The sequence below is a fragment of the Balaenoptera ricei genome, chromosome 11 (assembly GCF_028023285.1).
Source record: "Balaenoptera ricei isolate mBalRic1 chromosome 11, mBalRic1.hap2, whole genome shotgun sequence".
NCBI classification, from domain to species: Eukaryota; Metazoa; Chordata; class Mammalia; order Artiodactyla; family Balaenopteridae; genus Balaenoptera; species Balaenoptera ricei.
In genome coordinates, this window is record NC_082649.1 from 70,881,681 (window position 1) to 70,907,816 (window position 26,136).

Consider the following 26,136-nt stretch of genomic DNA (forward strand, 5'->3'; position numbering starts at 1 on the left):
GGGGAGGACAGTAGAGACAAGGTGAGGATCATCACCTGCTCACAGAGTCCACAGAAACCCCAGGGGCCTCCCAATGCAGCTTCTGACCCAGAGCAGAACCACCCTCTGCAGTATCCCAGTTGGGGGTGTGGGGGGATGAGCCTGGCTTAGAACTTCTGTGACAAGGAGGTGGTCCCCCTCCTTGAGGCACTGCTTCATTGTAGGGCAGCCCAGGGGTTAGGAAGTTTTCTGTATTCTGAACTGGAATCTGCCTTTTGGTGACTCCCTTCTGCCTGGGCTTGGCCTCAGGATGCCCCAAGTCTGTATTTCTCAAAGGCAAAGACACAAAGATACCGTGGTTCTCCATCTGCCACCTGGGCAGCACTCAGGGAAAATGGATGAACAGATGGAGAGATGGATGGCAGGAGGGACCAAAGGAGGGAGGGATGAAGGGACAGCGGGATGGATGGAGGAAGGGAGGAAGGGATACAGGGAGGGAAGGAGGGAGGGAGGGAGGAAGGGAGAACCGGAAGGACGAAGGGATAAAAGGATGGAGGGAGGGAAACGTCTCTGAGAACGCATGAAGTTCCTGGCTAAAGCCTCTGGTCCCTGTATTGCCTACAGGTGGAGCACACACACCTCAGGCATATATCCTGGCACATCTCACATCAGGAAGAGGCCCTCTCTTCCTGATCCGGCACAGGGACCATGGTGTCACAGTGCTGGATTGGGGAGGGGGGACGAGGAGGAGAGCAGGAGGGCACCTACATGGAGAAGTTGGTGATGAAGGCTTTCTTGGGCAGCTCCATCTGGAAGGTGATCTCCTGCAAAGTACTGGCCTTGTTGACCACCCGGCTGGTGACGACTGTGTGGGCAAATCGGGATGAGACCTTGGAGTCTACAGTGAGGCTGTAGATGTCGATGTCATTCTGGGCCAGTGGAGGAGGAAAGGAAAGGGTAGGACTGTTCAATGTTCTTCAAGAGTGGGCCTTGACCTTGGTCCCAGACCAAGCCCCCAATCCCAAGTGAGACACTGATCAAGTCTCAGGCAAAATTCCATGAAGCATTTCATTTGTGAACTTTCATCTCAGATCAGAGGCAGCTGTGTGCTTCATCCCCCATCCTACAGTGCCACAGGGCAGGGATCAGTCTGTCTTGTTCAGTGGGGGCCATAGTGCCCCTCGGAGAACAAGCAGGCAAGGGGTGGGGGGTGGAGCCTGAGCCCCACTGTGTCTGGGAGGAACTTACTTATCCTTGGGGCAGAGGTGAGTGGCACAGGGTCCTGTTGGGTGAGGAAGCTTCCATGCTATCTTAGCTCCGCCCAGTGAAAGGGCAGTGAACAAGTCCTGTGACTGGGGAAAACAGCCCCTGCCAACCTCTCCCCAGGGGCCTGCAGGAGCTGGGAGAACTGGAGGTAGGGAGGGTCCATCTCTAAGGGTGGGCATCTTCTGCTTTGCCCCCTTTTCCCTGCAGCATTGGGCCTCTCCTGTTGCCCTGTCCACAGGGCACTCCCCCAGGCATGTGTGTTTCGCTCGAGGTCTGCGGTCTCCAAGGAAGGGCATGTGCAAACAGGCAGAGCCTACACATCTCTCGCCCGCCTGCATGTGGCACACTTGTGCTTAGCACAGAGGTGCGCGGCGGGCCGTGTGGCTTGTTTACACGTGAGTGTCTGCTCCACGCCAGACACTGTACTCAGCATTTTACAACACTATGGGTTTCCTCTTCACCACAAACTTCTAAATACTTCTATTACTGCCTTGTTCTACAGATGAGGAAAAAGAGACACGGAAAGCATTAATGACTTCCGAGAGGTCACGCAGCCAGGAGGCCTAAGCTGGGCTCCTGAGGCACATTCTTACCCGCCCCACCCACTGCCACCCTCCAGGGCAACGTGTTGGGCTGCACTTCCTCCCCGTGAACTAGGAATACCAGGATCACCCCTTCTTGTAAATGGGGGACTCCCCATAGAGCCCTCAGGTAGTGCCTGGCGGACGCGCAGCGCTACGTCTCTGCACACACACTGACCCGTGCTCACTTGCACACACTGAGGCTCTCCTCCCCTTCACCCACTTGTCCCACTCACGCTCAGGTGCACACATACAGGAACCCGGGGACACCCGCTACCTTTTGGGCCCTGAGGGTCTGGAGGGTGGCCAGCGAGAGCAGGACCAGCACGATGCCGCAGGCGCGGCCAGGGGCTGGGGTCTTCATTTTGGCTCTGGTGCCTGGCAGGCCGCTTCTGAGCTTGAGAGGAAGAGCGGAATGAATTAGTAACTTGCTCGCTGCCCCGCCCCTGTGGGGGCAGGTTCTGGGAAATTGGGATCTGCAAGCCAAACACCGCAGTGGCCTCAGATAAGCAGGCAAACTGCGAATGTCCTGTGGACCTTGGCTGGGGATGGGAACACGTACTGAGCAGGAGCAGGCTCAGCGGGGAGCTAGGTACTGGCGCCCCTTCTGAACGGTCCAGAATCTGACCAAACCACCACCACCCCTTGCACCACTCATCTCGCCAACAAGCTCCCTAGGGCTGGGGGACATAGCAGTGAATTGGCCTGCTCTCCATAAGCCCAGCCTGGGAGAAGCACAGGCGTGGTTGGGAAGAGGAGGGCCAGAGGGTGGTTTGCAGGTGGCAGGGGCCTGGAAGTCAGGTCAGTGTGACTGGGCAGTGGGATCCCAAATGCACCAAGCAGCCCTTGGGGTGCCTGAGTGGGGCAAGATCTGCTGGGGCCAAGGCAGGATGGATACACCTTATTTCTGGGATGAGAGAAGCTAGGTCAAGGAGCCCCCCTTCTCTCTGCTGGGGCCTCAGGATGCTGTTTGGGCCCCATTATTCTAGCCAGGACTCTTGGTGCAACTCCAGCAAGGCCTCCGAAACAAGACCTGCACTTGGCAATACAAACTGAGGGCCATAAAGATGCCCACACGTTGTGGCCCAGAAGTCCCGCTCTGGGGAATCTCCTGAGAGGGAAGCATGGAACAGAGAAAGCACAGAGCTCCTGAAGGGGACGATTCAGGGTGGTGGCATGTGTGCTCAGGTGGCCTACATAGAGGTCAGTCGTACCAAGGGAGCCTGTGAATCACGCCTGGAGTGAGAAAGGGCAGAACGCTGATCTGTCAGCACGCCAAGGCAGTGCCGCTGTCGTGGGCTCAGACTACAGGAGGGTGGCTGGAGGGCCTGGGGTAGGATTACAGATGATTTTTTTTCAATTTTCCTTTAATAAAGTTGAAAGACTGCTTTCATAACAAGTAGCAATAAAGTGAATAAATACTAGGGGATCTGGATGCAGCTGGTGCTTATGTCCCTGTGGCTCTGGGAAAGCTTGGCTCCTGAGTCTGGGGCCACAGATGGGATCAAGATGCTTCAGAAAAGCGGCCAGGTGCCAGATCCTTGGTTGGGGAAGGAGGACTCAGTGACACTATCCCAGGGGTGGGAACTGGGGAAGGGTACCATCTTCAGGGCCTACTTGGGACCCTGGGGCAGTGACAGGTTTGCAAGGGCCGGGAAGGGGGCTCCTCCATTAGCCCTGTCTCAGTCAACGCCAGTAGCATCTGCCCCAAGGGAAGGGAGCTGGGTCTGTGGCTACAAGTGAATATTCCCCTTCCTTAGCATGAATTAGCCAGAAGCCTCACCTCTGGGCACATGTATACAACTCTCCCTTTGACTATGGATGTGATTGAGATTACTCAGGAAGACATACCCCTTCAGCAATATGGGGGAAGAGCCTCCCCAGGAGCCCAGTGAGCAGACCCAGGCCTGGTCGCCACAGAAGGTCTGCTCCCTTGGGGCACAGAGCATGGACCCAGCCTGGAAACGGCTATATAAGGAGGCTGGCTGGCCAGGAATGTGGGAAAGGCTCCGTGCAGGCCGCTCCACCTGCCCAGGGGACAGGCGGGACTTCCCTGTAGGCACTGGCCCCGAGCCCGGCTCTGTAAGCCCAGACCCTGCCAGTCCATCCCTGGACTGTCTGTGGTCTTGCTGTCAGCTGGACAGGCCTCTGCAGTCCCCTGAGTCTGACAGGTCCATGCGCACAGAGACACTGAGGCCTGAAGCGGGAAGAATCGCACATGAGCCAAGAACCTGGTGTTCCATGCCTCAGGCAGAGCTGTGCGAGTGGCAAGGGGGAGGCTCACCCTGTTTGGGAGAGGGGACAGTAGCTCAGGAAGCAGACTGCCACCGGCCAGAGAGGAGCCTCCACCTGGCTTTGTCTTTGAGGGGATGCGAGCTGGCAGGGAGGCAATGTGAACAAGGGGGAGGGGGTGCGAGCTGGCAGGGAGGCAATGTGAACAAGGGGGAGGGGGCTTTGAGGATCCTGAGTCCCTCAGAGTCTTGGGGTCCTTGGAGGCATCTCGATGGCTTCTGTGAAAACCAAGGGAAGCGTGAGCCCCAGGCCCCCACCTGCCTCGCTCTGAGCAGTGTGACTATGGCCTGTTTTGCGGAACAGGCTCCCTTGCCTCATACAAGGGCAAACAGGCTCAGAAAAGGAGGAGAGACAGTCTGAAGTCACACAGATCAGCGCCAGGGCTCCACACCCAAGGTTCTTTCTAGTACGTGGCAGTGGCCATAATGGCACCTGCATTATCCTCTGGGGCCGTCCCAAAAGCTGAGAAGCGTACAGAACATGCCCCACACCCACCTTGCCCACCCCTCCCCTGCATTTAGTGGCCATGGCCAGTGACCATCCAACACCCTCCAAATGCTGGGGCCACTTGGGCATCCTCTTTATTGGTGTTGCCCAGGTGCTGATGCAGAGTCCCTGGGCTCAGGGGCCAGGGTTGTCGGGGAGGGTGCCAATCCCAGAGGCCACGGGTGAGAAGCTATGTTCTGGCATAAAAAAAAGAGTTCTTGGGAAAGGCTCCTGTGTCTAGGTGTTGCTGACGGTGAGGGGCGTGGCGTGCACTTCTCAGCCAAAGACACTCTTGGCGGGTCCGGCTTTGGGCTTCTCAAAAACGGTCTCGGTGCCAGTCCGGGCAAGGCTGAACACCGATGGGGCGGCAGAACCAGCTTGCTCTGTGGGGAGGATGGGGAGGAGGTGTAGTCAGGGGCACGGCCTGGCTTCCTAGGGAGGAAAGGCTCCTTTTGTGGGGAGCACCCCCCCGAGCCCACAAGCTCTGAACTCTTAGAAAAAGGACCCATGGGACCTCCCCCCCCCAACCCCATCCTCCCTCCTATTGACACACATCTGCGCCCCTGGCCCCCATCGTCCCAAGAACACTCACCACACTCCCGCATGACCTGGTAGGTCTTGGACTTGATCTCCTGGTTCTTGGTCAGCTTCCCTCGGGCCCCCTTCAGGTCCTCCTCCTTCACAGGGGGGCGCTTCTTCTTGATGGGGTCTTCCTGAGTGCCAGCCTTGGAGAGTCCAGAGCCTCAACTTACAACCCGAGGCCTCGAGGCTGAGAACCCTTTCCCACCACTGTGCCTTGGCAGAGACCCCTCTTCCCTGCTCACTTAACTCAAGCCAATTCAAGGCCTCACTCCTCTTCCAGGAAGCCTTCCTGACTATACTTCACAGCCCCCTACCCCGAGTCTCTGCCCTTTTCCCACAAACTGGGAGCTCTGGGGCCATGGCTGTTGTAGCCTCACACCATCTGTGTGCCTGTCCTCCCTGAGCCCCGGTCTTCCAGGAGAGGCAGAGCCTCCTGTGTTTATGCCCAGAGCTCAGCTCAAGACACAGCTGCTAAAGATAACAACGTCCATCCTCCACCCCCACCCCCTGGCACAAGCAGGGCCTGTGCTGGGCCCTCCTACCTGGGACATGGTGGGTGTGGGGAACTGCTCCCTGGAAGGCAGCGGCTGTGAAAGAGATCTGAGCGGCGCCCAGCCCTCTGGGGCTTATATAGTTGGCTTGCCTGTCCCGGGAAGTCACTCCCCCTCCTCTGACAGCTCCCTGATGATTCAGATCCACACAGCCGCTGCCTTCAGAGTTTATTCTTGGAGATGATGGGGGCTCGCTGAGCACTGCTGCTTGGTGGGCTGCAGTTCTGGTGAAAGCAGACAGCTGGGGAGACCCCGTACCCTTGAGAACAGCTGCTCTCTGGCAGGCGGGAGGTGCTGGGCCTGGCAGCGACTCGCGTTTATGAACGTAGGTCCTGTAACGTGCGTGTGGCACTCCGAGCTGTCCATCTGTGATAGTCCATCCCAGCGTGGGGGGTGTCCCGGAGGAAAGAGCGGGCCCTGAGCCAGGGTGGACAGGTCTGAGCTTGTTTTTCTCTCTCTTCTACCCCTTCCCTGGATTCCAGAGGAAAGAGACTTCCCAGCCCCACACGGCAGCAGGGCGGAGGGCTTCCTGCATCTGCCGCTGGGGAGCATGTGCTCACACCCAGCTCGCTGGGCCCTCACAGTGGACTCAGAGCATGGGGGCTACCCCTGGCTCACAGGTACAGAAGCTGCTGCCAAGGGAAGCCTGGGAGCCGCTCCATCCGCATTTTTGCTGATGCCCCTGTCCTCTGTCCAGCTCCCAGTGCAAGTTTAGCAACAGGATGAAGGAGGGAGCAAAGCAACCAGGAAGGGCCGGGAGGAAACTATGCTTTGTGGTAAGGGTACCGGTGAGCTGAAGGCAGGAAACAGCACAGAGCCTCTGACTGAGACGAGGTCACCGAAGGGCATCTGGCCCAAGGACATTTAGGTTGTGAGAGGGTGGGCAAGAGTGAAGCCCACTCAAGGCATGGACAGAGGCACAGGCTCCCTGAAGGTCACTTAGCTCTCCTCTGCTAGTTCCTAACACCCCATCCTTGAAGGGAAGACCCCCAGGGCACAGGGCAGGACTCCGAGCCTGAGATGAGGGTAGGAGTGGATGTGGGTGGGAGGTCAGGGTCCGCCCCATTGGATCAGACATGCCCAAGCTCCTTGTCAGTTTGTGATGGAGAGTATTTTTATCCTTGAAGGCTCCAGGCAGACGAAACCCAACCAGGCACTGATGTCTGGCTGTCTGGAACACCACTCCGCTGCTGTCAGGCCTCATCCCACCCTGAACCCCCCTGCCCAGTCCTGGCCCCAAGAGGCCAATGCGAGCCCTGCCAGGCTCCATCTGAGACAAGTGCTGACATGAGGAATGCCTCTGGACGGGCACAGACTCAGGGCTCCAAACAGGGGCCAAGAGGCACTGAGGGCAGGCCTGGCCTGTGAGGGCACTGCTGCTGGCTCCCAGCACTTCAGCTCGGCCCCCACAGCCAGCTCTGCCCAGGGGGGCACCTGCCTTCCAGCCTTGTGGCCTCAGGAACAAGGATGTGGGATGTTCACTCCTCACACTCCATCTCTCCGGCACCCTTCACTCCTCGGGGGGCGGGGGGCAGGCAGAGTGGCTTTTACTCGCATTAACAGGGAAGTGGAAATGGCAAGAGTATGTTTGGTTTTTTCCCCTTGGCAGGTTTTGGCTCCCACATCTGCCATAAGGAGATGTCAGATTCATTCTCACTCTGTTTTCTGGGGAGAACCTTCTAACTCACTGGGGCCATTTTCTTGACCCCCACTAAGCTGTTTCAACTTCACAGAACACACAACCAGCAACCACAAAAGTGATGGTTTCTTTTTTTAAAAAACTGTAATAAGATGTCAAACTTTATTGTAAACCACTTTACAATGTAAGTACATCGTCTTCCCTTTCATTTCAAAAATGTGTTTCTGTGAATCGTAACACCACAAATTTAACCACCCCCACTGGGAGGGCAGTGGAAGTCGGTCATGGTTTGCTCACATAGGTCTGACTTCTAATAAACTTCATGAAAAGAGAAATCAAATTAAACCAACCCACCCACCCACTCAGGAGCTCAAGGTCCCTCCCCAAGAGCAAAGCCCTTCAGAGCTGCCAATGTTTCACAGGGTAAAACACAGAGCTCTCCACTCCTAGTTGGAAACGTGTGAAACTTCTAAAGGCCGGCCCTGTCCCCTACAAGGTGGCTGCTCTGGCTGACGGCAAGTTCCCAGAGCCGTCTGCATTTGCCTGGCTGCAAAAAGGCCAGTGAACTGCAGTCTGGAGGGCAGAGTGAGCTGCTGACAGCTGCTCCTCCCTCCAGGCTCCTGGGGCAGCCTTCAGACGGGGACTCCGGGCTCCAGCCTCCAGGCCCACACTGAGGAGGGGAAGAAACAACCTGAATTTGAGCCTTTACATATTTTCCCTTTAAAGGCATGACAGGTCAACACTAACCCATGACTCCTGTTGTCAGGAAGAGGCACAGGTTAAAGCTTGAGGCAAGAGGCCACCAGTGTGCCTGAAGGCTAATTGACGGGCCTTCAAGTGGCAGGTCTTTGGGCTGAGCAGACCAAGAAGCCACCGCCTGGGATCTCACCAACATCCCTCCTTGCCATTGTCAATATCCCACTGTCAGCGAAAGGAAAAATGGGCAACAACGATCTCTTCCATTCAGATTTGACAGTTCTACCTCACCGGGTTATTTCTATCAGTTATAAGAAACTCGTTCATGGCCTTGACTTACAAGTTTCCATTATGGGTGGCTTGGCTGAGGTCCAGATTAGGACAAATCAGACGGATGGCGCACAATACCCAGTTGGTGTCCCGTGGTTTCTCAAGCACAATGATGCTTGCCATGTGGCAGGTGAAGAGCTGCACCTCATAAGGCACCTTGGAGCAGGTGGTGAGGAAGCTTATCCCAGGGATAAGGCCAAACACATCAGGCCACGCCGTTTAGGCCCGCACGCTGACAAGGCCCTGTATGATCAGACTCCCTGTTACACGTCCATGTCCTAGTTAGCCAGCTATACAACTGAGGCTCAGAGACTAAAGACCTTTCAAAATCAGGATACAGGGAGAAACCACTGATCGCTCGCTACCTCTTTGTCCCCCAAACCCACTGCCCAGCAGGCGCTGGGACGAGCCTTGAGATGAGCAGCTCATCTGGGGTCTGTAACACAGAGTTTCCATCCTTCACACCTGTGGCTTCCCCACCCCCGTCCCTGGTTTGGAAACATGAGGAGCTCAAGACTGAAAGTGAAGCTCAGATTCTGGGCTCAGGGAGGTGCAGGAAACAGCTGCGGCCACAGGTTATTCAAACCAAGACAAAACAGGAGGACAGAGTAAGGCAAGTCAGCGATGCCTGCCACCTACCAGGACCGATGTCAGTCCTGGTCTTCCCAGTGGGGAGGCCCCCACTAACACAGCCGAGGGTGGAAGGGGGGAGGAGCATAAAATGAGAGCAAAGCTAAGGGAGAGTGGAGATGGGCTCCAATCTCACCCTGCTCTCCTCTCCAGCTGCAGGTGCCCACCGTAACAGAGTCACCGCCCACTGCAATTCAGGTCCCAGCTCCTCTGGCCCTCTGGACTCCTACAGGACGACAGGCTGAGAAGGCCTCTGCAAGGCTTGTCCCTCCATGACCCACACAAGGTGAGACCGTGGGAGGCAGAGGACAGGCCCAGGATGCCTGGTTTAACAGCGCGGCTCACATGTCACAGTTCAGACCCAATCTGCTTCAGTGACACGTTTTTATGTAGGTTTTTAGGTAGGAACCTAAAAAGAAGGTTCTGGGTGGTGTGACCTCCCTGCACTGATCTCACTTCCAGCTCGCACCTTAGCCATGCGGTTCTCTATTCCTAAACTTCCATGACTGCCTCCGGGCTGGGACAAAACACTGGGCTGCTGCTCCCACAGCAGGGCAAGTACCTGGGTCAGCCCATTCCACTGCCGGGCAGCAGACTCCCAAAGCCACGGGGCCGATGCCCATGCTGGGGAGTGGGGGCCACAAGCTTTGAAGCACCTCGTCCTGCCTGTGGATGCAGAGAGCAAGCTCGCTCACCTCCACCCGCTGGTCTGGAGGATGTGAAAAACAGGATCACTTGGTCAGACAGGCGTTCTCTAGAAGACGAGTCGACAACACTAAGCTGATAGGCAAGGCGTAGCCTGAGAGGAAGTTCCCAGAGCTGGGTCCAGAGCCTGGTTCTGAAGGCTGCACCATGGGAGGCGGGGAGGCCGAGATTGTGTTTTAAACTTCAGATCTGGAGGCTCTGAAGAGAGGCAGGGAACAAACAGGAGTGGCTCGGAGTCTCAATTTCTCTGGACACAACATCCTCTTACGCTCCTTTTTCCGGCATGTTTCACTAAGACCTCTAACCTGCCAGCAGAAGTGCCAAGGAGCTGGTGGGCCCTGGGCAGAGCCCTTCCTGTTCCACCCTCACAGGGCCCTGGATCCACATTTGGACCGGCCACTTCCTGCCCAGGCCTGACCTTTGCAGAACCACCGGGTTTGTTGATTTCAGATGAGGGCCCACCTCCCTTCCTACCGGAATCATTTACCTCATCTGATCGTAGATTACCTAACAATGTTCCAAATAAAAAATTCCCGACTTTTTCCTCCCACCAGTTCACAACCCATGAAAGGCAAACAAACCCATTTCTTTGGGGATTAAAAAGGGTTTTTAAATACAATAGTATGAAAATATAACTTAAAAATATAAAAGTTAACAGCATACGGAAGACTTAAAAATCTATGTTTTGCCCATGAGTCCCATAGGAAATAAACATATACTCAAAAAACATTAACACTGTGACAGCTCATAAAACCAGCTATAGAAATCAATAGTTACAAAAGCCATTTCGAGTAAGAAAGCGTTGCGGTTCCAACCTGGTCAATGTGTAACTTTTAGCCCCCAAACGTGTTACGTCTTCACATTCCCCTGAGCCTTGGCGAAAGGCTCCACCCACGGTCTGTGTGCACGTGAGTTCTCATCCTCGAGGCCACCCGGCCAGACGCAGGACAGGGCTTCTGGGTCCCTCACAACACCGCTTGGGACGACAACACACAAACAAAACGCCTCGCTTGCATATTTGGTCAGTGTTTGTAGTGCAACTGAGTGGGGACCTCCAGCTGCCACGCCGGGCCAGCGGCCTCCCTCCCTCGGGTCACAGTAGTCTAGGAGTGGGCAGAGACCGTGGGAGGAGTGGAGGTAGAAGAGGGGCAGAGAGAGGAGGGAAGGGAAGACGCAGCAGAGCGACCCTCGGCCAACCAGTGGCTGGCCGGGCCCCGACCTGACCCCAGCTCGAGGATGCGTCATACAGGCAGCCCGAAGCGGTGCTTCTTTTTCTTCGCGGGCTTCAGGGGGGTCAGTCTCCGGAGGTCCTCCTCCACATCGGACTCCTCCATCTCATCATCGGCCGAGATCAGGATCTGAGTGGTGGAGAGGCGTGGCCCTGAGTCACTGCCTGCAGCGTCCTCTTCACCTACCCACCTTGGACCCCGGCACAGAATGCCAGCCTGTCTAGGAGGCCTCAAGTGTCGGATTTCTTTAGGAGAGGGTGATGGGGAGGCCCCCTTTACAGAGTGAGACAAGCTGGCCCACCCCAGACTTTTTTTTACACCACGTGCATCCACGGGCTACTGATACCAGTGCTGAGTCGATACGCCTCCCCTCTGCTCGTGCTCCCGCTTCTCCATCCAACCTCCGGCTGGGACCGAACCCCCGTCAGAGCAAACTTAGCCTACGGTCATCCTGGCAAAAAAGCCCAGTCTTCACACATGGAGTCTTAGGTCCTTGAAATTGGTTCAAATACAGCAAAAGCAGACTGAAAAGCCCCGTTTTGAAAGGAAAACACCTGTGGGGCACAACATAAAGCATGGAGATTTCAGAGTGTCTGCTCTGAGCCAACCTGGTAAACTTCTGAAGACCAACAGAAGCCCTCTGCTCTGCTGAGCCCCCAGAACGATGCAGCCACGCAGCTAGGGCACCCGGCGCAGACACTCATTCACTGCCCACCTGCCCGGCTCCACAGACCTCAGAGCACCGGGGAAGGACTGGCACAGCCCAGGTCAGGATGGAGAGGCCCGAAGCGCACCTGTGCAAGGGGAGCTCATTCTCCCCCCGGGCAGGGCAGTCTCACCACCCCTCCCCGCAGGGCTTCCTGCCTCCAGTCTTGGTCCCCTGATCGAACACTCTGGCTCCCTACCTGCCGCACAAGCACATTCCCATTCCTCACGCTGGATCACAAAGCACCTTGCCCAGCTAGCTCAGACCTTTGCCCGTACCTACTTCTTGTCATTCTGTCCTACCCTCCGGAATATATGCTCCTCTGGCCACAATAAATTTCACATTAGTACCCAAATGCCAAATCACATGACTACAACTGCTCAGGAGCAGCTGCTTCTGCCTGAAACGCTGTTTGTCATTCACCTAATGTTCACTGCGCTCTTACAACCCGACAGGCCTTGTGCCAGATTCTAGGGACACCTAGAGAAGCGATGGGCTTCCCCTCTGTCCTCCATCTAGTCAGCTTTCAAAGCTCCCTCCAGGACGCCCCCAAGAGCTAAACCAACTGTTCCAAGTCCTCACAGGGCTTTGTCAATGCCTCAATCTCAGAATTTATCGCAGAGTGCTACGATGGGCTGTGCAGGCTGTCACCTTCCTTGCCCACAAGTCTGAAGACCTCAGCCATTTCTGTAGCCCCCATCCCACAGCACAGTGCAGGTGCAAAGTGAGTGCTGTGGGCTGCCTAGGACACAACCTTGCCTCCAGGCTCCTATTTATGACCACCAATCTCCCTGAAGTCCAAACATTTGAACTCAGGAAACCTGAAAATAAGGGGAGGTGAGGTTCTCCCTGGGAGGTCTGGCTACTCCTACAGAAGTTTCTTGGTGGCTTAGCCAACACTTCCCTTGCTCTTTGGCGACAGGCAGGGATTCAAACGTCTTGATGCTTAAAGGTCGACGACCAGGCCCACACGTCCTTGACAGCTTCCCTGGAACAAGGCAGCTCCTCCCTTTCCTGTCTTTCTCCACTGACAGAGGGGCTACAGGAGGCGAGCCACCCCCAACAGATGCTCCAGCTCCCGGGCCTAGGAAGGCCCATGGGACAGCAGGAATGGGTCCAGGCTGGATGGGAGCTGTCAGCCTCCTCTCCCTCCCGCTGGCTGGCACTGTGACTCAGCACTCAAGAGAAGGACAGATGCAAACACAAGACCAGACCCCTCCTGGGTCAGCGGCACGAGGGCTCGGCCCTACCTCAGACTCCGACTCCTCGTGGGATGCGGCCCTTCGGTAGCGGACCTTGCTGCCATTCCTCGAGTCCTGGTTGGCTCCCCTTTCTTCTAGTTTAGCTTTCGTCCTTCCCTTTCTCATGAGGAAATTGTCCACTACCCAAAACATCAGAGCCTGGGGGAAGGAAAATGCAGGTTACTCCGGGATAAGCCATTTGTGAAACCAAGCTGAGCAGCCCCACACCCATCCTTCTCACCCCTGCTCCAGAACACAGCATCGAGAACCAGGGAAAGGAAAACATCATCCAGGCCCCCTGCTCTCTCTCTCAGCAGTCTACGAAGAGATTCCCAATCTCTATGTCCCTTCTTCTGTTTCACCCCAAGGGGTTCTGTGGTGGTGACTGATGGGGACAGCCTGCCCCGGTTGCCGCAGCAGTTGGCAGAGCGGGGCCTGAACCAAGGTCTCCGGACTCCTGGTGGGGGCTCCTCCCCTGGGCCGAGCAGTTGGCCGGCACACCTGCCACATCTGTCATCCCCAGGTTCCTTTACCGTTTCTTTTCTTATTTCTTAATTTCTAGCCAGAGTGCTCATGAGTTTCTCTTGGAGCCCTGCGGTCAGGAATAAACGACGGGGGTGAATTCCTGACGATCTTAATCTAGAAGCTGCTGTTACACACGGGGCAGGGAGGGCAAGACAAAGATCCCAGGACCCTTCATTTTGCACAGAGGCCCCAGAGCAGGGATGTGCATGTTGAGGAAGCAATCCTGCCATTTCCAGGTCCGGGGTGGGGATGGGAGGTGGCAAATGCTTGCATGGAGGGACCCGAGGGCTATAACGTGTTTTCTCCATCAGACTCAGAATTCTGACAGACGCGGGAAGGCAGGGGGCAAACAGGGGTAAAAAATGCAACAAGGCACTGACATTGACAAAGAAGGGGACGATCAGCATGACGATGGCCAGCTTCAGGTCTGGGTTTTCAATGGGATTCAACAGGGCCACCTGTAAAGAGAAGCAGACTCAGTGAGGGCAGGGGAGACCCCAGAGAAAGTTCGGGGCGGGGGTGGGGGAGTGGGGGGGGTGATGCGGCACTGGAAATCACCCACGAGGCCTTGCGAGGGGGCTTAGCTTAGACACTCCCCCCAGAGCCCTGATGAGAACAGTACCTCACACCCAGGGCCGCACAGTCCCCAGATCTGACTGCTAACAAGGGACTGACCCCCTTGGAGACCACTGGGAGCAGTTAGTGCTTGAGCTCCAGTCCTGGTGCGGACTTGAGAAGCGAAGCGACGCGGGGATGGGGGACAGGGGTGGGGCGGGAAGCACTTTACGAAGCAGGCACAGGGTGGGGTTGGAAGTGTGAGAAGAGAAGGAGGTCGGTGGGCGCTCATCACAGCTACTAGCAATGAGGTGCCGACCACTTTCTAACAGAAACCCTGCACCCCAACCGCCTCCTCAAGGGCAACAGCTCCTAAAAGCCTTGGTTTATTTTCTTAAAAAAATAAATCTCAGCCACAAATAAAACCAAAGCAGGCCAGGATCTGAGTTACTTGTCCCCGAAGTCTCTTTGGCTGGTTTCCTGTGGGCAGTGGAAGCTTAACTGCACAGCCCTGGGGCCAGAGGGCAGGGTTAGGAACCATGGGAACCTGTGACCAGCCACTGCCTGTGGCACCAAAAGGCTCGACTAAACCACTGGCCAAGACAGGTGTATGAGGAAGCACCTGCAAACGTAGAGAACACCCGCTGACAACACTTACAGTTAACCGACCACCATAAGCAAGCCCAGGGTGGGGACTGTATTTTCATGGGCTTTATATATTCCAAGGCTTAATCTAGAGCAGACGTGTATGGCCGAAGTGGAAGGATGCTACGTAAAAAACTGACAAGTTACTGCTCTTGATAGGCAGCCAGGAGCTGCCCCATCAGAACCAATCCAGGTGCATTCATGGAGTTAAAAAAAACAACAACAACCAGTTTGGTTTCCCAGTAGGGCTGGGGTGGGGAAGCACTGTCTTGCTTAGCGTCTCGAGGAGCTGGTAAAGAAGGGAACAAGAGGCAAACCTTCTTCCACTGAAGTATGAGGAGGACAATGAAGACGACAGATTTTTCAAAAATCATGATCACGATGTAAAGGGCACACTGTCCAACCCAGGCTCCGCACTGCAGAGGGTCTCCTGCAGGGAGAGCGGGCTTGGTCACGCGGGGCGCAGACACCAATGCCCCGCCCCCCCACTGCCCACAGCTCCTGTGAGCCCTCACACCCCGCCCCACCCCAGAGCTCCTGAATGAGCCCTCCAGAGCACCAAGAATCAGCTCGGCCGAACAAACAAATGTGGGTGTTTTAAACAAAATCAGAGAATTCCTAATTTGGAGATACCTAAGTGGCCTTTCTTTCAAGACAGCCCAAGATATAATTACAAAGCACTAAAGTTAGTAAGTGCCCACTGCTGGAGCTCAGAAAAGCTGGCTCTTTTTGTCCACTGGCAGCTGAGGCTGTGTTAAGCAAGACTGCTATTATTATCCGTTGTTGATTTTTCCAGTGGCTGTAGTGCTACCCGTCCTTTCCCCCGTCCATGAGCGGCCTGAGGGTTTGAATCATGTAGGCAGCAAATGACCTCTTTGTTTGTCTCTTACCCCCGGCCCACCCGCTCTCCCGGCCATTTCTGTTGCCCTCAGCCCTGAAAGCAGAAACCTGACTCTGGGGAAATTCAGATTCTGTCTAGGGGGGCACCCCAAAACACCTTGGGCTGGGGACATGGAAGAAAAGAGAGGAGCCTCCAAGGTGAGGAGGGGCTGTGACAAAGGTCCGTCTGTGATCCCACTGGTCACTGCTTGAGAAACAGCACAGCAATCGCAGGAATCCAACAGTCCGCACTGGGGGACACTCAGTGCCTCCAGAAAGTTTCAAAAGGGACTTGATGCAGGGTGGAGGACCCCTCCAGGGAACATCCTACATCCTCAGTGACAGGCAGAACCCATGGGATGGGTGAGTCCCTGGGGAGCCACAAACGCCTCCAGAGCGGGAGACCCAGGGGAGAGTGGGGGGGTGGGGGGACGCCGCCAGGGGCCACTCTGGAAGCCCTGCCGGAGCTGTGTGACCACGTTGGCCCGGAGGGGGCTAGAGAGTAACACTGCAGGGGAGACAAAGGCCCCAATCCAGGCTGTGAGGAGAATCTGGCCTCCAGAGGAACCTCTGGCTTCTCATTTGATTCTGCAGTTTCTGCAGCAATCCCTGTCCAGCATGGGTGCCGGAGGCCCGCAGCCTTGCCAGCTGTATGTGGTGGAACCCCAGTGGACACCTTCCAGCAGCTGTAATGGACACAACCCCAGGCCATTCCCTTTTCTGGAAAACCTCTGGAGAAGTGCACAGAAAATATGCAGAAAGACATCACTGCCTCTTCTGCGGTGTCCTATTTACTTTCACATTTGAGGCAAAAAGCCATTTCAGAAGTGCAATCTCTCCTAACTAGATTTTTAATGGAGTTTTGTAATCCTTTCGGTAAACTACCTGACATTATTGAGGAAAGTCCTCAAAAACAGCAGCTGAAAATACTTGTTAAAAACTGTTAAGTGAAACGGGGGACAGTCAGACAGAAGCACTGGTAGGATTGGAACTAGTGTGTCTGAAAGTCAACACGAGTTAACATTTAATATCAAAAGAAAATACACTTGCTCAGAGCATGCTCACTCCATTTGCTCCAAGTTTTAAGTGGCCGACAGAAAAAGAAGATGCTTTTCCTTCTCAGGGGGCCTCACACTGCCCCCTGAACTCCACTGCTCTGAGTTCCAGAGCCACAACTTAGAGGCAGCTGCCTCTGTTTTTCATGTAGATGCTTGAGTAAGAAAGTCTAAAAACACGGTGAGGACTTCCCTGGTGGCACAGTGGTTAAGAATCCGCCTGCCAATGCAGGGGACACGGATTCCAGCCCTGGTCTGGGAAGATCCCATAAGCCACGGAGCAACTAAGCCCGTGCACCACAACTACTGAGCCTGTGCTCTAGAGCCTGCGTGCCACAACTACTGAGCCTGTGCTCTAGAGCCTGCGTGCCACAACTACTGAGCCTGTGCTCTAGAGCCTGCGTGCCACAACTACTGAGCCTGTGCTCTAGAGCCTGCGTGCCACAACTACTGAGCCCATGCGCCACAACTACTGAAGCCCACATGCCTAGAACCCGTGCTCCGCAACAAGAGAAGCCTCCACAACAAGAAGCCCATGCACCACAACGAAGAGTAGCCCCCACTCGCTGCAACTAGAGAAAGCCCATGCACAGCAACGAAGACCCAACGCAGCCGAAATAAATAAATAAATAAATAAACAAACAGATAAATACATGGTGGAAAAAAAAAGTATAAAGTCACATGTGACCCCACTCTCACACACCGTTTCCTCCAAGCATCCAGCCCTCGCAGCCACAGCTGGAGTGAGCGCACATGTGCTGGTTTTTCTGATTTGTTTCATTTGAGAGCCTGTCCACAGCCTCGTCTTTTAAGGACAGACAAGCCAGGCATTCTCGTGTGCTCTGCTTTTTACCACACTGGACACACTGAGGTGCGTGGGCGTTTGTTTTTGTTGGATTATTTCCTCAGGATAAATCACAGGGATGGATGGGACTAAAAGGATGGAACACTCTGTATCTAGAGAGGCCTCCGGAGGGAGTACAGGGACAGGGGCGGGCAGCAAAGCCCACACACCACTGGTGCCCAAAGGACAGAGACCTCGTTTTCAGGGCTTCTGCCTAAGGAAGAGCAGCCTGGTCTTCAGACTGCAGACACCACGTACTCCCTGGACCCTGGCTCGCCCCTCAGGGCTGTGTGGTCTATTCCCCACGGCCCATGTTCTTGTTAGCAAGTTCACCTTCTCTTCTAGGGACCATGGAAACACCTAGAAAACAAGCCCCTTTTCTTCTCTCACCTGAGAAGAGAGCTCTGTGGCCTACCTGGAACTACTGCCTCAAGCAGATGGGCCGGTTAACAGGTGCAATAGGTAGAATAATGTCCACAACCTAATCCCCAGAACCTGTGACTATGGAGCTACTGTGGCAGAGGCTCAAGGCTGCAAGTGGATTAAGGCTGCTGATCAGCTGACTAAGAGAGAGCATCCTGGCCTATCCAGGTGGGCCCAATGTGATCACAAGGGCACTTCAGAGTGGAAGGAGGTGGGGGAAGGTCAGAGTGATATGATATGAGAGGAACTCAACCTGCATCTGCTGGCCCTGAAAATGGAGGAAGGGGCCACGAACCAAGGAATGTAGGTAGCCTCCAGAATCTGGAAAAAGCAAGGAAACCGATTCTCCCCTCAGAGACTCCAGAAGGAACCAGTCCTGCCGACACCCTGGTTTTAGTCCGTGAGACCCATGTCAGACTTCTGAACTACAGACAGTAAGATAATAAATTTGTGTTGTTTTAAGCCACTAGTTTTGTTGGTAATTTGTTATAGCAGCAAGAAAAAACAATAGAAATTGACAGAAGTAGAAACCAGGTAACTGACATCCACTATCCTTCCTCAGCCTGGGGAGGGAGGACCCAGACAGTCCTCGATAAAGGGCAGCTTCATGTGGAAACACCCTGGCTTGAAGACTCTGGTTCCCAAAGGCAGGGGTGGGATGACCCAAGGGCAGGGGCTGAGGCAGGCTAAGTGGGTGGAGGAGGGTGGCATGGAAACAAGAGGTTTAAACAACCACTGCCTTCTTCCTTTCAATCTCTCTTAAGGATGCAAACAAAACATGCTGGGAATAGGTGGTACCATAATGTCCAGCGTATCAGGACCAGACTTGGCCTCCACTCCCAGGTCACAGAGCGGCATGACTGGCTATGAGTGGCTCTCTCATAGCACTGCTCAGCTACAGTTGAGTCGAAAGCCCTGCCTTCCAGAATGGATCTTAACAGCAAAGAAGAAGCTATGAGCACTGCTCTTGGAGATGGTGGGAGGACTGCATATCCCAGTGTAGTAGCCAAGAGGCCCTCCAAGCTGTGCACTGTCTGGGTGAGCTTCCTGTGTCACTCAACCCCTGTGGATGCCTATCCTATAAATGAGGATGATGTTGCTTTGGTCCATGTGTGCTGTGGTCCATTTCCATCCTCCAAGTTGAGAAGTCAATGACTTGGAGCTTCTCTGCAGCCTTCCCTGGAGACATAGGGGCAGACGCTGTGTGTTGGACACTATCTTAAGTCAGTGATTCATCAGGCATCAAGTAACAAGGCTAAGAAAAGCCCTCCCCTGAGCTCATCTCCCATCAATGGAGACAAACAATTACTTAAGATTTCTAGAAATACCCAAGGCACTCACAGCCAGCTCCACGAACCGGCTCCCCTTTTAAATGTCAGTCCCTTGTGAGTCTTCAGCCATGTAGGAGTGAGCGGCCATCGGGCCCAGAGCCATGAGCTCTTTGGGAGGTGTGACCAGGAAAGGAGAGTGGGATCCAGAATCCCACCGTCGTTCCATCACAGAATCCCTCCTTCTTGTCCCACGTGCCCCTCTCATGGCAAAGACGCCACTGATGTTGTTCCCATGAATGGGAGCTCCTGGCTCCAGACAGCAAGGCCTGCTGTGAAGGTGGGAGACAGCTAAATCCCCAGAGTGGGGCAAGGCCCAAAGAAGCCCCTCTCACCAGCAGCCCCGCTGAGGGCACATCCAGCTGTTTCTCTGGGGGTACCAAGTAAAAGGCACTGCATTTGTGCCCGGAGCCAGCATGAAGGCAGCTTCCTACCCAGGCTGTATCCCACGGGGTGTGACAAGATGGAGTGGGTCAAAGCTGGGTCAGCATCCCCAGGTCACCTGCTTCAAGCTGTGTCTCTGTGAGTTGAGGATTCACCTGGTGTCCCTGGTGACCGTACATGCCAGATGCTGGGGTGGGGGCAGCCCACGGTCAGCAAGGTGACTTGGCCCCGGGGTGGGGGGATGGACACTCCAGTCCTGACCTTGTGAGACCCAGTAGTGGAATGGCCCAGTGACAGGACAAGCACAGACATGCAGCAAAAAGAGGGGCAACTCCCAAACTGAGAGCCGCCTCCCATCTCTCTAGTGAGGTGGGCAGGTGGTATGAGCCTGGTGGGAAATGTGGCAGAGTGAGGTGGCCTTACACCCCTGCAGTTGAGGGCTGTGCCCCTCCCTGCCTCTAGGGTGTCTCCTGTCTCCTAGTAGCCTAGGCAGCAAAGCAGGCACCCACCTGCCTCGGGCATGTGGCAGGAGGTTGGAGCTCAGGCTCCAGAACAAGCCTCTCCACCACACAGAGGACAAAGTCACCAGCTCTTGAACCTTCTTCGAACCCACTGGCCTGGAGGGCTGTATGGGGCAAGGAGCAGAGCCCCCTCTAGGAAGCCCCCTCCACAGCCCTGGCTAGCGTCCGTGGTACGTTACCATATTCGCCAAAACGCAGGGACTCCCACTGCTGCCACTCCACCAAGACGCTGACGGCGCGCACGCCCATGTAGATAAGCAGCATGCCCACGGTGGCGTCCAGGAGGAAGTTGATGAGGTACCTGTGAGGAGAGGGCACAGTGGCACCACCAGGAAACACTACCCAGGGAGCTGGGCCCACGTGCTTCCCGGGCCAAGGTCAAGGCTGGGGACCCAGCACTGTTTGGTCCTGTTCTGGGAGGTGGGAGCCTCCAGTGTGCCTGTGCAAGAGGCTGCAGGGCTCACCTCCGGGAGCCCAGGAAGGCCTCACGCCCCGGGACACTGCACTGCTCAAAGTGGGTGGAGGAGCGACCAAGAAACTCGAAAGCCCTCAAGTGTTCCTGCCAAACGAAGACTGGGACAGAGTGCCTGGAAGCAGCCAAGGAGGCCGGTAGGAAAACAGAAACGAGGCCTCGAGACAGTGCTGCTGCAGCAGAGTTCAGGAAATGGCCCCGGGGTTTCCTAGACCAAAGAGGGCAGGGCCACGTGGCCCTTGCTCATCCCTGTGCTTCAGAGCCTGCCATGGAAGCAAGCACAAGTAAATATTTCTAAAGAGAGAGCTTAACCTCCCATGGAAAAGGCAAGCTGATGGAGGAAGGAGAGGGGGGTCAGTAGAGCATGCCCACCCTGACCTCTCGTTCTTGTGGGGTCTGTTTCCATCTGTCTGACACACACCCCTTCCCTCACCAAGAAAAGGCCCCTGGCTCACTGGCCTTCCCTCGAGGGCCCTGAACACAGGCTGCAGCTCTCCAGACAAAGCAGGAGACAAGCAGTCACGGGGTCAGGTGCTCGCCCTCCAGATGCCACATGGCTAGGAAACCCCCCTAGGGAAGCTCCGGATACCACAGACCAACTGCGGCACTGCTGAGTTGCTCAGGCTTGAGACATTTTATGCAGGCCCATGGCCCCAACCCCTAGGCCCAGCCTCAGCGGCCTCAGTGACATGCACAGCACTCTGAAACCTAGGGAGCATGTGCTGAGGGGGGAAGGGGGCGGCTGCCAGTGCCCTGGAGTGGTGAGAAAACCAGAGGGAGGGGACGGCCTGTTCTTCCTGCCTGCCCTTCCTCTTTAAAATCACAAGGGGTCACTCTCAGACCACAGACCAGAGAAGGCATAGCGACTGCTTCCCAGGCAGTTTCTCCAAGTTCACAGCTGAGCTCTGGCCCTAGGCTAAAGCTGCTCTCAGATGCTTAAACTGCATTGGTTTCAAGTGGTTCTGACATCTGGGACCCATCCTGAAAATATCAAGAGAAACTGATACACATGCAGGCATTAGTTCATTCACCCCTAACCAAACATTGATTCAAGCCTACTGTGTGCCAGGCCTTGGGAATAAAGACAGAAAGCTCTAGACTCTGTACTCAACACAGGTGAGACTGGCAGCCAACAGGGTATCCTGTGGGTCCCAGAGCCAGACTGGCTCAGTTCAAATCCCCGCTCCATCACTCTTGAGCTGTGTGAACTCAATTAAGTTATATAAATCTCTCTGTGCCTCAGTTCTCTAACTGTAAATGAGGATAATCCAAGTATCTATATTGCAGGGCTGTTATGAGGATCAAACGAGTCAACGTACGTGAACAGTGCCTGCCACGTATTAAGTGCTACACAAATGTGCCGTTAGAATCAGAGCTCCTCGGATGTCACAAAAGCCAAACTCCCACCCAGAGCAGTATCCCCAGCACGGGGCACCCCTGCAGCCACAGGAAGTTGTTCACCCTCCTCTGTTCGTACATTTCTCCTCTCCCTGAACTGACTGGCTTCCCTTCTAGGTCTGTAGAGTACCAAGATGCCGCAGGTCCAGCCCAACCTTTCCCTCATTTGTAAAGAGTCACAGGGCTATTCACGGATGATGGGGCTGGAATGGATCCTGCTGCAGCACTTGCTCTTCCACAGGCCAGGACCTCTCCACTCTGTGGGGCAAGGCCTGCTCTGCCTGCCTAGTCTCCCCCCAACAGCTGTTCAACTGACTGCTGGAGCTCACATGTCTTTCCTATGTTTTAATGACAATATCCTCTGATTGAGCTATTAACATCTTCATTGGCAAGTGCCTCTATGACTTCCAACGTTGCATGTACTCATCATCTCATGAAACCTTCATGGTGATCCTGGGGATCTGGATGAGGAAACAGAGGCTCAGGGAAGTTGAGCTGCCTTCTCGCTGATTGGCCTCCCATTCAAGGGCTCTTTTCACCACACCTAACTCCATTTTGGGCCTTTTCTCCTCTGGCTAAGCACTCGAGATCTGTCAGCAGTCCCCTCTCCATCCCAGCTGTGATTCAGTTTGTCAAAGTCCACCAGTGACCAAGGCGACACCAGGAGACAGGGTTCCTCACCCCAGTGCCTCCAGGGTGAGCAGCTGGCTCTCAGCATATCCCGGCCAACCAAGACAATCCGCCAGAGGATGACGCAAGCTTGCTGCTGGGCTCAAGGGTTAGAAGGACAAGGCCCTTTCCTAACCAACTCCCCTATGGGAGGATCGCCCTTCCAGTCCCCTGCTGTGGGACTACACCCTAACAGATTACAACCTATCCAGGTCTTAAGGTAAAAAACCCTGGGGAGGGAAGACTTTACAACCTCCTTCTGAATCGGGACCTGAACTAAATCTCAAAACTACACAGTCACCAAACAAGAGAAGCTTAAAGGAATCTTCCAGTCCAAATGGTCTTAAATATACACTGAACCTCTTGGCAAGGGACTCACCAGCCCTCCACCCCACTCTCCCTCAGAGGCATGGCAGGGCTGGGGGGCATTCCAGGCAGAGGGCAGTGCGAGCAAAGGCAGAGAAGCAGGAGACAGCTGGTGGGGTTGAGGGCCACCAGGAGCAGCCCAGCATGGCTGGAGCACTAAGTTTGAGCGAGGAAGGAAGCAGATGGAGCCAGGACAGGGAAGGGGAGCACCCTCTTCTACTCCATCTGCTAAGAGTGGCACTGTTCGGGTGCTGTCAGCAAGGAGGACAGGTATCATGGCCCAACTGGGGTTTTAGGCAGACAGCTCTGGGGGCTGTGTGGAAGGCACACTGCCTGCACTGACAAGGCAGAACCACCCATGGTCTTCAGGTCAAAGAGGTCAATGATGGTCAACGAATGGTCAACAATGGCTTTGACCCTGAATGGCTGACACCACAGAGAAGCCCCTATGTGTACTGCTCCAGCACAGACACTCCTTCGGGGCATTATGCTGCTCTGCCAGGGGCTGCTTGGAAACTGGGAGACACAAGGGCACTAGAAGGCCAAGGGACAGAACTTAGGTTGACTAGCAGAAAGCCAGAGCACAGGGCAACTGTCACTGGGCAAAACCCTAACACCCAGCACGCACACAGCAATCTCTCAGATGAGCACAGAGACGAAGGGGAGTTGCCCCCTCCCCAAGCTAGAGGGAACATGACTGGCAGCAGAAAGCAAGGCATGGAGGGGCAGGTGATGTTTGCACTCAAATATGGGCCACTTACAGTGAGCAAGGGTCCTCTTCAGTGAGATCTGCTAGGTATACATTTGCAAAGTGGATGAACAGCATTCCTATGGCTTGTTTGGAAGTGTCTAAAAACCTGTACAAAATAGAATGAGCACTTGTTATCACTCTGACAGGAAGGTAATAACCAATTTGGGGAAAATGATAAGTCTGCAACAGGAAAAAAAGAAAAAAGCCACTGGGGAGACCCCAAACTTCCAGTTACTAGTCACCTCTTCCTGGGACACTGGGACTAACTCAGGCTTGGCGTTTCAGCCCCCTTTCAAAACCATAACACTGCATCCCTGAAAGGCCACTGATTAATAACACAGATTTAAACACACGAAACACGTTTAAAATGTGTGTTTTCACTTTTTCATTTTTGTTACTTCAAAACAAAATGCCTGAACACAGCTCTGGATGGGGTCCGAGGTGCCTCTACTTTAAAGAGCTCCCAACCGACTTCACACACAAGCTGAATGATGTGCAAGCTTAACGAGACTTGCACTCATCCAGCACTGCCTCTGGAACCCTAAACAACCTTCAGCTGTTGCCGCTTAAACAACGGGCTCGTCTGGGGCAGACAAACTTTTCTGTAAAGGGTCTGAGAGTAGATATTTTAGGCTGCGGGCCATCGTCCTCTGCAGCAACTACGCACTCTGCTGCTGCACTGTAAGAGCAGCCGGTCACTAGCGACCCACTGACACTTTATTTATGGAGACAGACAGCAGTCAGATTGGGCCTGCGGGCTACAGCTTGCCAACCCTTGGACTAGAGGACAGGAGTTTCAGAAAAGAAAAAACAAAGTTGGTAGTCTTTGGGACAGGTGGCAGGAGCACTGTGGAGATAACGTGGGCCCTCAGTTTCTCCTCGGCCGTGAACACCTGGGGACCACTCACAGTCCGTGGTCGAGGAACCTTTGGATTATGGTCGCCTCTCTTGGCCTCCCAGGCTGGGCATTCAGAATTGGGCCAGGCCACTGACGGGGGTGATAAAGGGGCACACAGGCATGGGTCTCAGGGCTGGAACAGACCTTAGAGATTATCCAGACCAACCCTGCAACTGAGGCTTGAAAATCATTTCCTAAAATCATGGCAAAGTAGGAGCTGCCAAAGGGGATTGTGTGTAAAACCCAACTCCACATTCCCCCAGGTCCCCCACCCAAGCTAGATACCCAGACTTGAGAGAAACCGACTGGTGGAAAATAAAAACGAATTATCAACACTGAGAAATAATGCACTGAAGATCAATCAAGAATATGCTTATAATTTTATTAAGGGGCCTTTATCACAGAGATTTATCGGAAGTTTCCTCTGGAGGGAAAGTAGCTATCGTTAGGACAGGTACAAGGAAGACGGCTTCTTTTTTTTTTTTTTTTTTTTTTTAAAGAATTATTTATTTATGGCGTGTTGGGTCTTCGTTTCTGTGCGAGGGCTTTCTCTAGTTGTGGCAAGCGGGGGTCACTCTTCATCGCGGTGCGCGGGCCTCTCATTCTCGCAGCCTCTCTTGTTGCGGAGCACAGGCTCCAGACGCGCAGGCTCAGTAGTTGTGGCTCACGGGCCCAGTTGCTCCGCAGCATGTGGGATCTTCCCAGACCAGGGCTCGAACCCGTGTCCCCTGCATTGGCAGGCAGATTCTCAACCACTGCGCCACCAGGAAAGCCCTTCTTTTTTTTTTTTTTTAAAGCCTGATTTCCTTTTTTATTTTTTAAATTAATTAATTAATTTATTTTTGGCTGTGCTGGGTCTTCGTTTCTGTGTGAGGGCTTTCTCTAGTTGTGGCAAGTGGGGGCCACTCTTCATCGCGGTGCGCGGGCCTCTCACTATCGCGGCCTCTCTTGTTGCGGAGCACAGGCTCCTGACGCGCAGGCTCAGTAGTTGTGGCTCACGGGCCTAGTTGCTCCGCGGCATGTGGGATCTTCCCAGACCAGGACTTGAACCCGTGTCCCCTCCATTAGCAGGCAGATTCTCAACCACTGCGCCACCAGGGAAGCCCCTGAAAGATGGCTTCTTGAGGGCATTATGTTGTCCTGAGGAGCTGGCTGTCTCCTTCTAAGTGATTTATTTTTTTTGAGTTTTGTCTTTGGAAGCTATGTCTGAACCTTTAACCACCATTTCTATGACGGAAAAACTGCTGCCACAAGGTCATCCTGGGACTAAGAAAGACTAGTTTTGGGGAGAGGGGCATTTACATGGTACATCTGACTTATCTCCAAATTTAGATTATTTTTTTGCTTACGCATAGAGAGTCCAAAGATTTAACATAGTCCAACAACAGGCAGACATAACTAACAAAGCCTGCAGCATGGACTGATACATCTGTATCAGCTTCCACCTCCTAAAACTAGACAGCAGTTATGACAGAATCGCCACCATCTGGCTGTCACTAGCCCTATAGTG

General features: G+C 54.4%; 3 protein-coding genes across 11 annotated transcripts in view; all 3 read right to left on the reverse strand.

The window, feature by feature from the left end:
• ITIH4 (inter-alpha-trypsin inhibitor heavy chain 4) overlaps window positions 1-4,694 on the reverse strand; it is a 59,871-nt gene extending 55,177 nt beyond the window's left edge. The window contains exons 1-3 of one of the 2 annotated variants that reach the window (XM_059939894.1): window positions 4,614-4,694; window positions 2,104-2,223; window positions 748-908 (exon numbers count right to left, since the gene is read on the reverse strand). In XM_059939894.1, coding sequence (XP_059795877.1) covers window positions 748-908; window positions 2,104-2,223; window positions 4,614-4,694 — 362 coding nt within the window. Of the gene's footprint in view, window positions 1-747; window positions 909-1,227; window positions 1,316-2,103; window positions 2,224-4,613 lie in introns of those variants that run through there. The other variant, XM_059939893.1, reaches the window with a different exon arrangement.
• STIMATE (STIM activating enhancer) overlaps window positions 1,034-26,136 on the reverse strand; it is a 62,056-nt gene continuing 36,953 nt past the window's right edge. The window contains exons 3-11 of one of the 8 annotated variants that reach the window (XM_059939906.1): window positions 23,739-23,834; window positions 20,252-20,373; window positions 14,956-15,068; window positions 13,819-13,896; window positions 12,923-13,072; window positions 10,553-11,095; window positions 8,413-9,935; window positions 2,104-2,223; window positions 1,034-1,741 (exon numbers count right to left, since the gene is read on the reverse strand). In XM_059939906.1, the coding sequence (XP_059795889.1) occupies window positions 10,979-11,095; window positions 12,923-13,072; window positions 13,819-13,896; window positions 14,956-15,068; window positions 20,252-20,373; window positions 23,739-23,834 (676 nt within the window). In that variant the 3' untranslated portion in view covers window positions 1,034-1,741; window positions 2,104-2,223; window positions 8,413-9,935; window positions 10,553-10,978. Of the gene's footprint in view, window positions 1,742-2,103; window positions 2,224-5,241; window positions 5,330-5,995; window positions 6,155-7,524; window positions 9,936-10,552; window positions 11,096-11,312; window positions 11,521-12,922; window positions 13,073-13,818; window positions 13,897-14,955; window positions 15,069-20,251; window positions 20,374-23,738; window positions 23,835-26,136 lie in introns of those variants that run through there. The other 7 variants (XM_059939907.1, XM_059939902.1, XM_059939904.1 and 4 more) reach the window with 7 other exon arrangements.
• MUSTN1 (musculoskeletal, embryonic nuclear protein 1) lies at window positions 4,675-10,124 on the reverse strand. Its single transcript, XM_059940599.1, has 4 exons — window positions 10,043-10,124; window positions 9,595-9,741; window positions 5,197-5,346; window positions 4,675-4,987 (listed from the first exon to the last, which is right to left on the reverse strand). The coding sequence occupies exons 1-4, from the start codon at window positions 10,122-10,124 to the stop codon at window positions 4,881-4,883; spliced, it is 486 nt and encodes a 161-aa protein (XP_059796582.1). The 3' UTR covers window positions 4,675-4,880.

Bases quoted from the DNA above. Each gene is read 5' to 3' on its own strand.
- MUSTN1 (XM_059940599.1), bottom strand. From the start codon at position 10,124: ATGTGGATCCAGGGCCCTGTGAGGGTGGAACAGGAAGGGCTCTGCCCA. The intron at 9,742-10,042 runs GTTAGAGGTCTT...CACATCCTCCAG, and splicing joins CTTGGCACTTCTGCTGGCAG to ACCAGCGGGTGGAGGTGAGC. The intron at 4,988-5,196 runs GTGAGTGTTCTT...TCCTCCCCACAG, and splicing joins CCAGGTCATGCGGGAGTGTG to AGCAAGCTGGTTCTGCCGCC.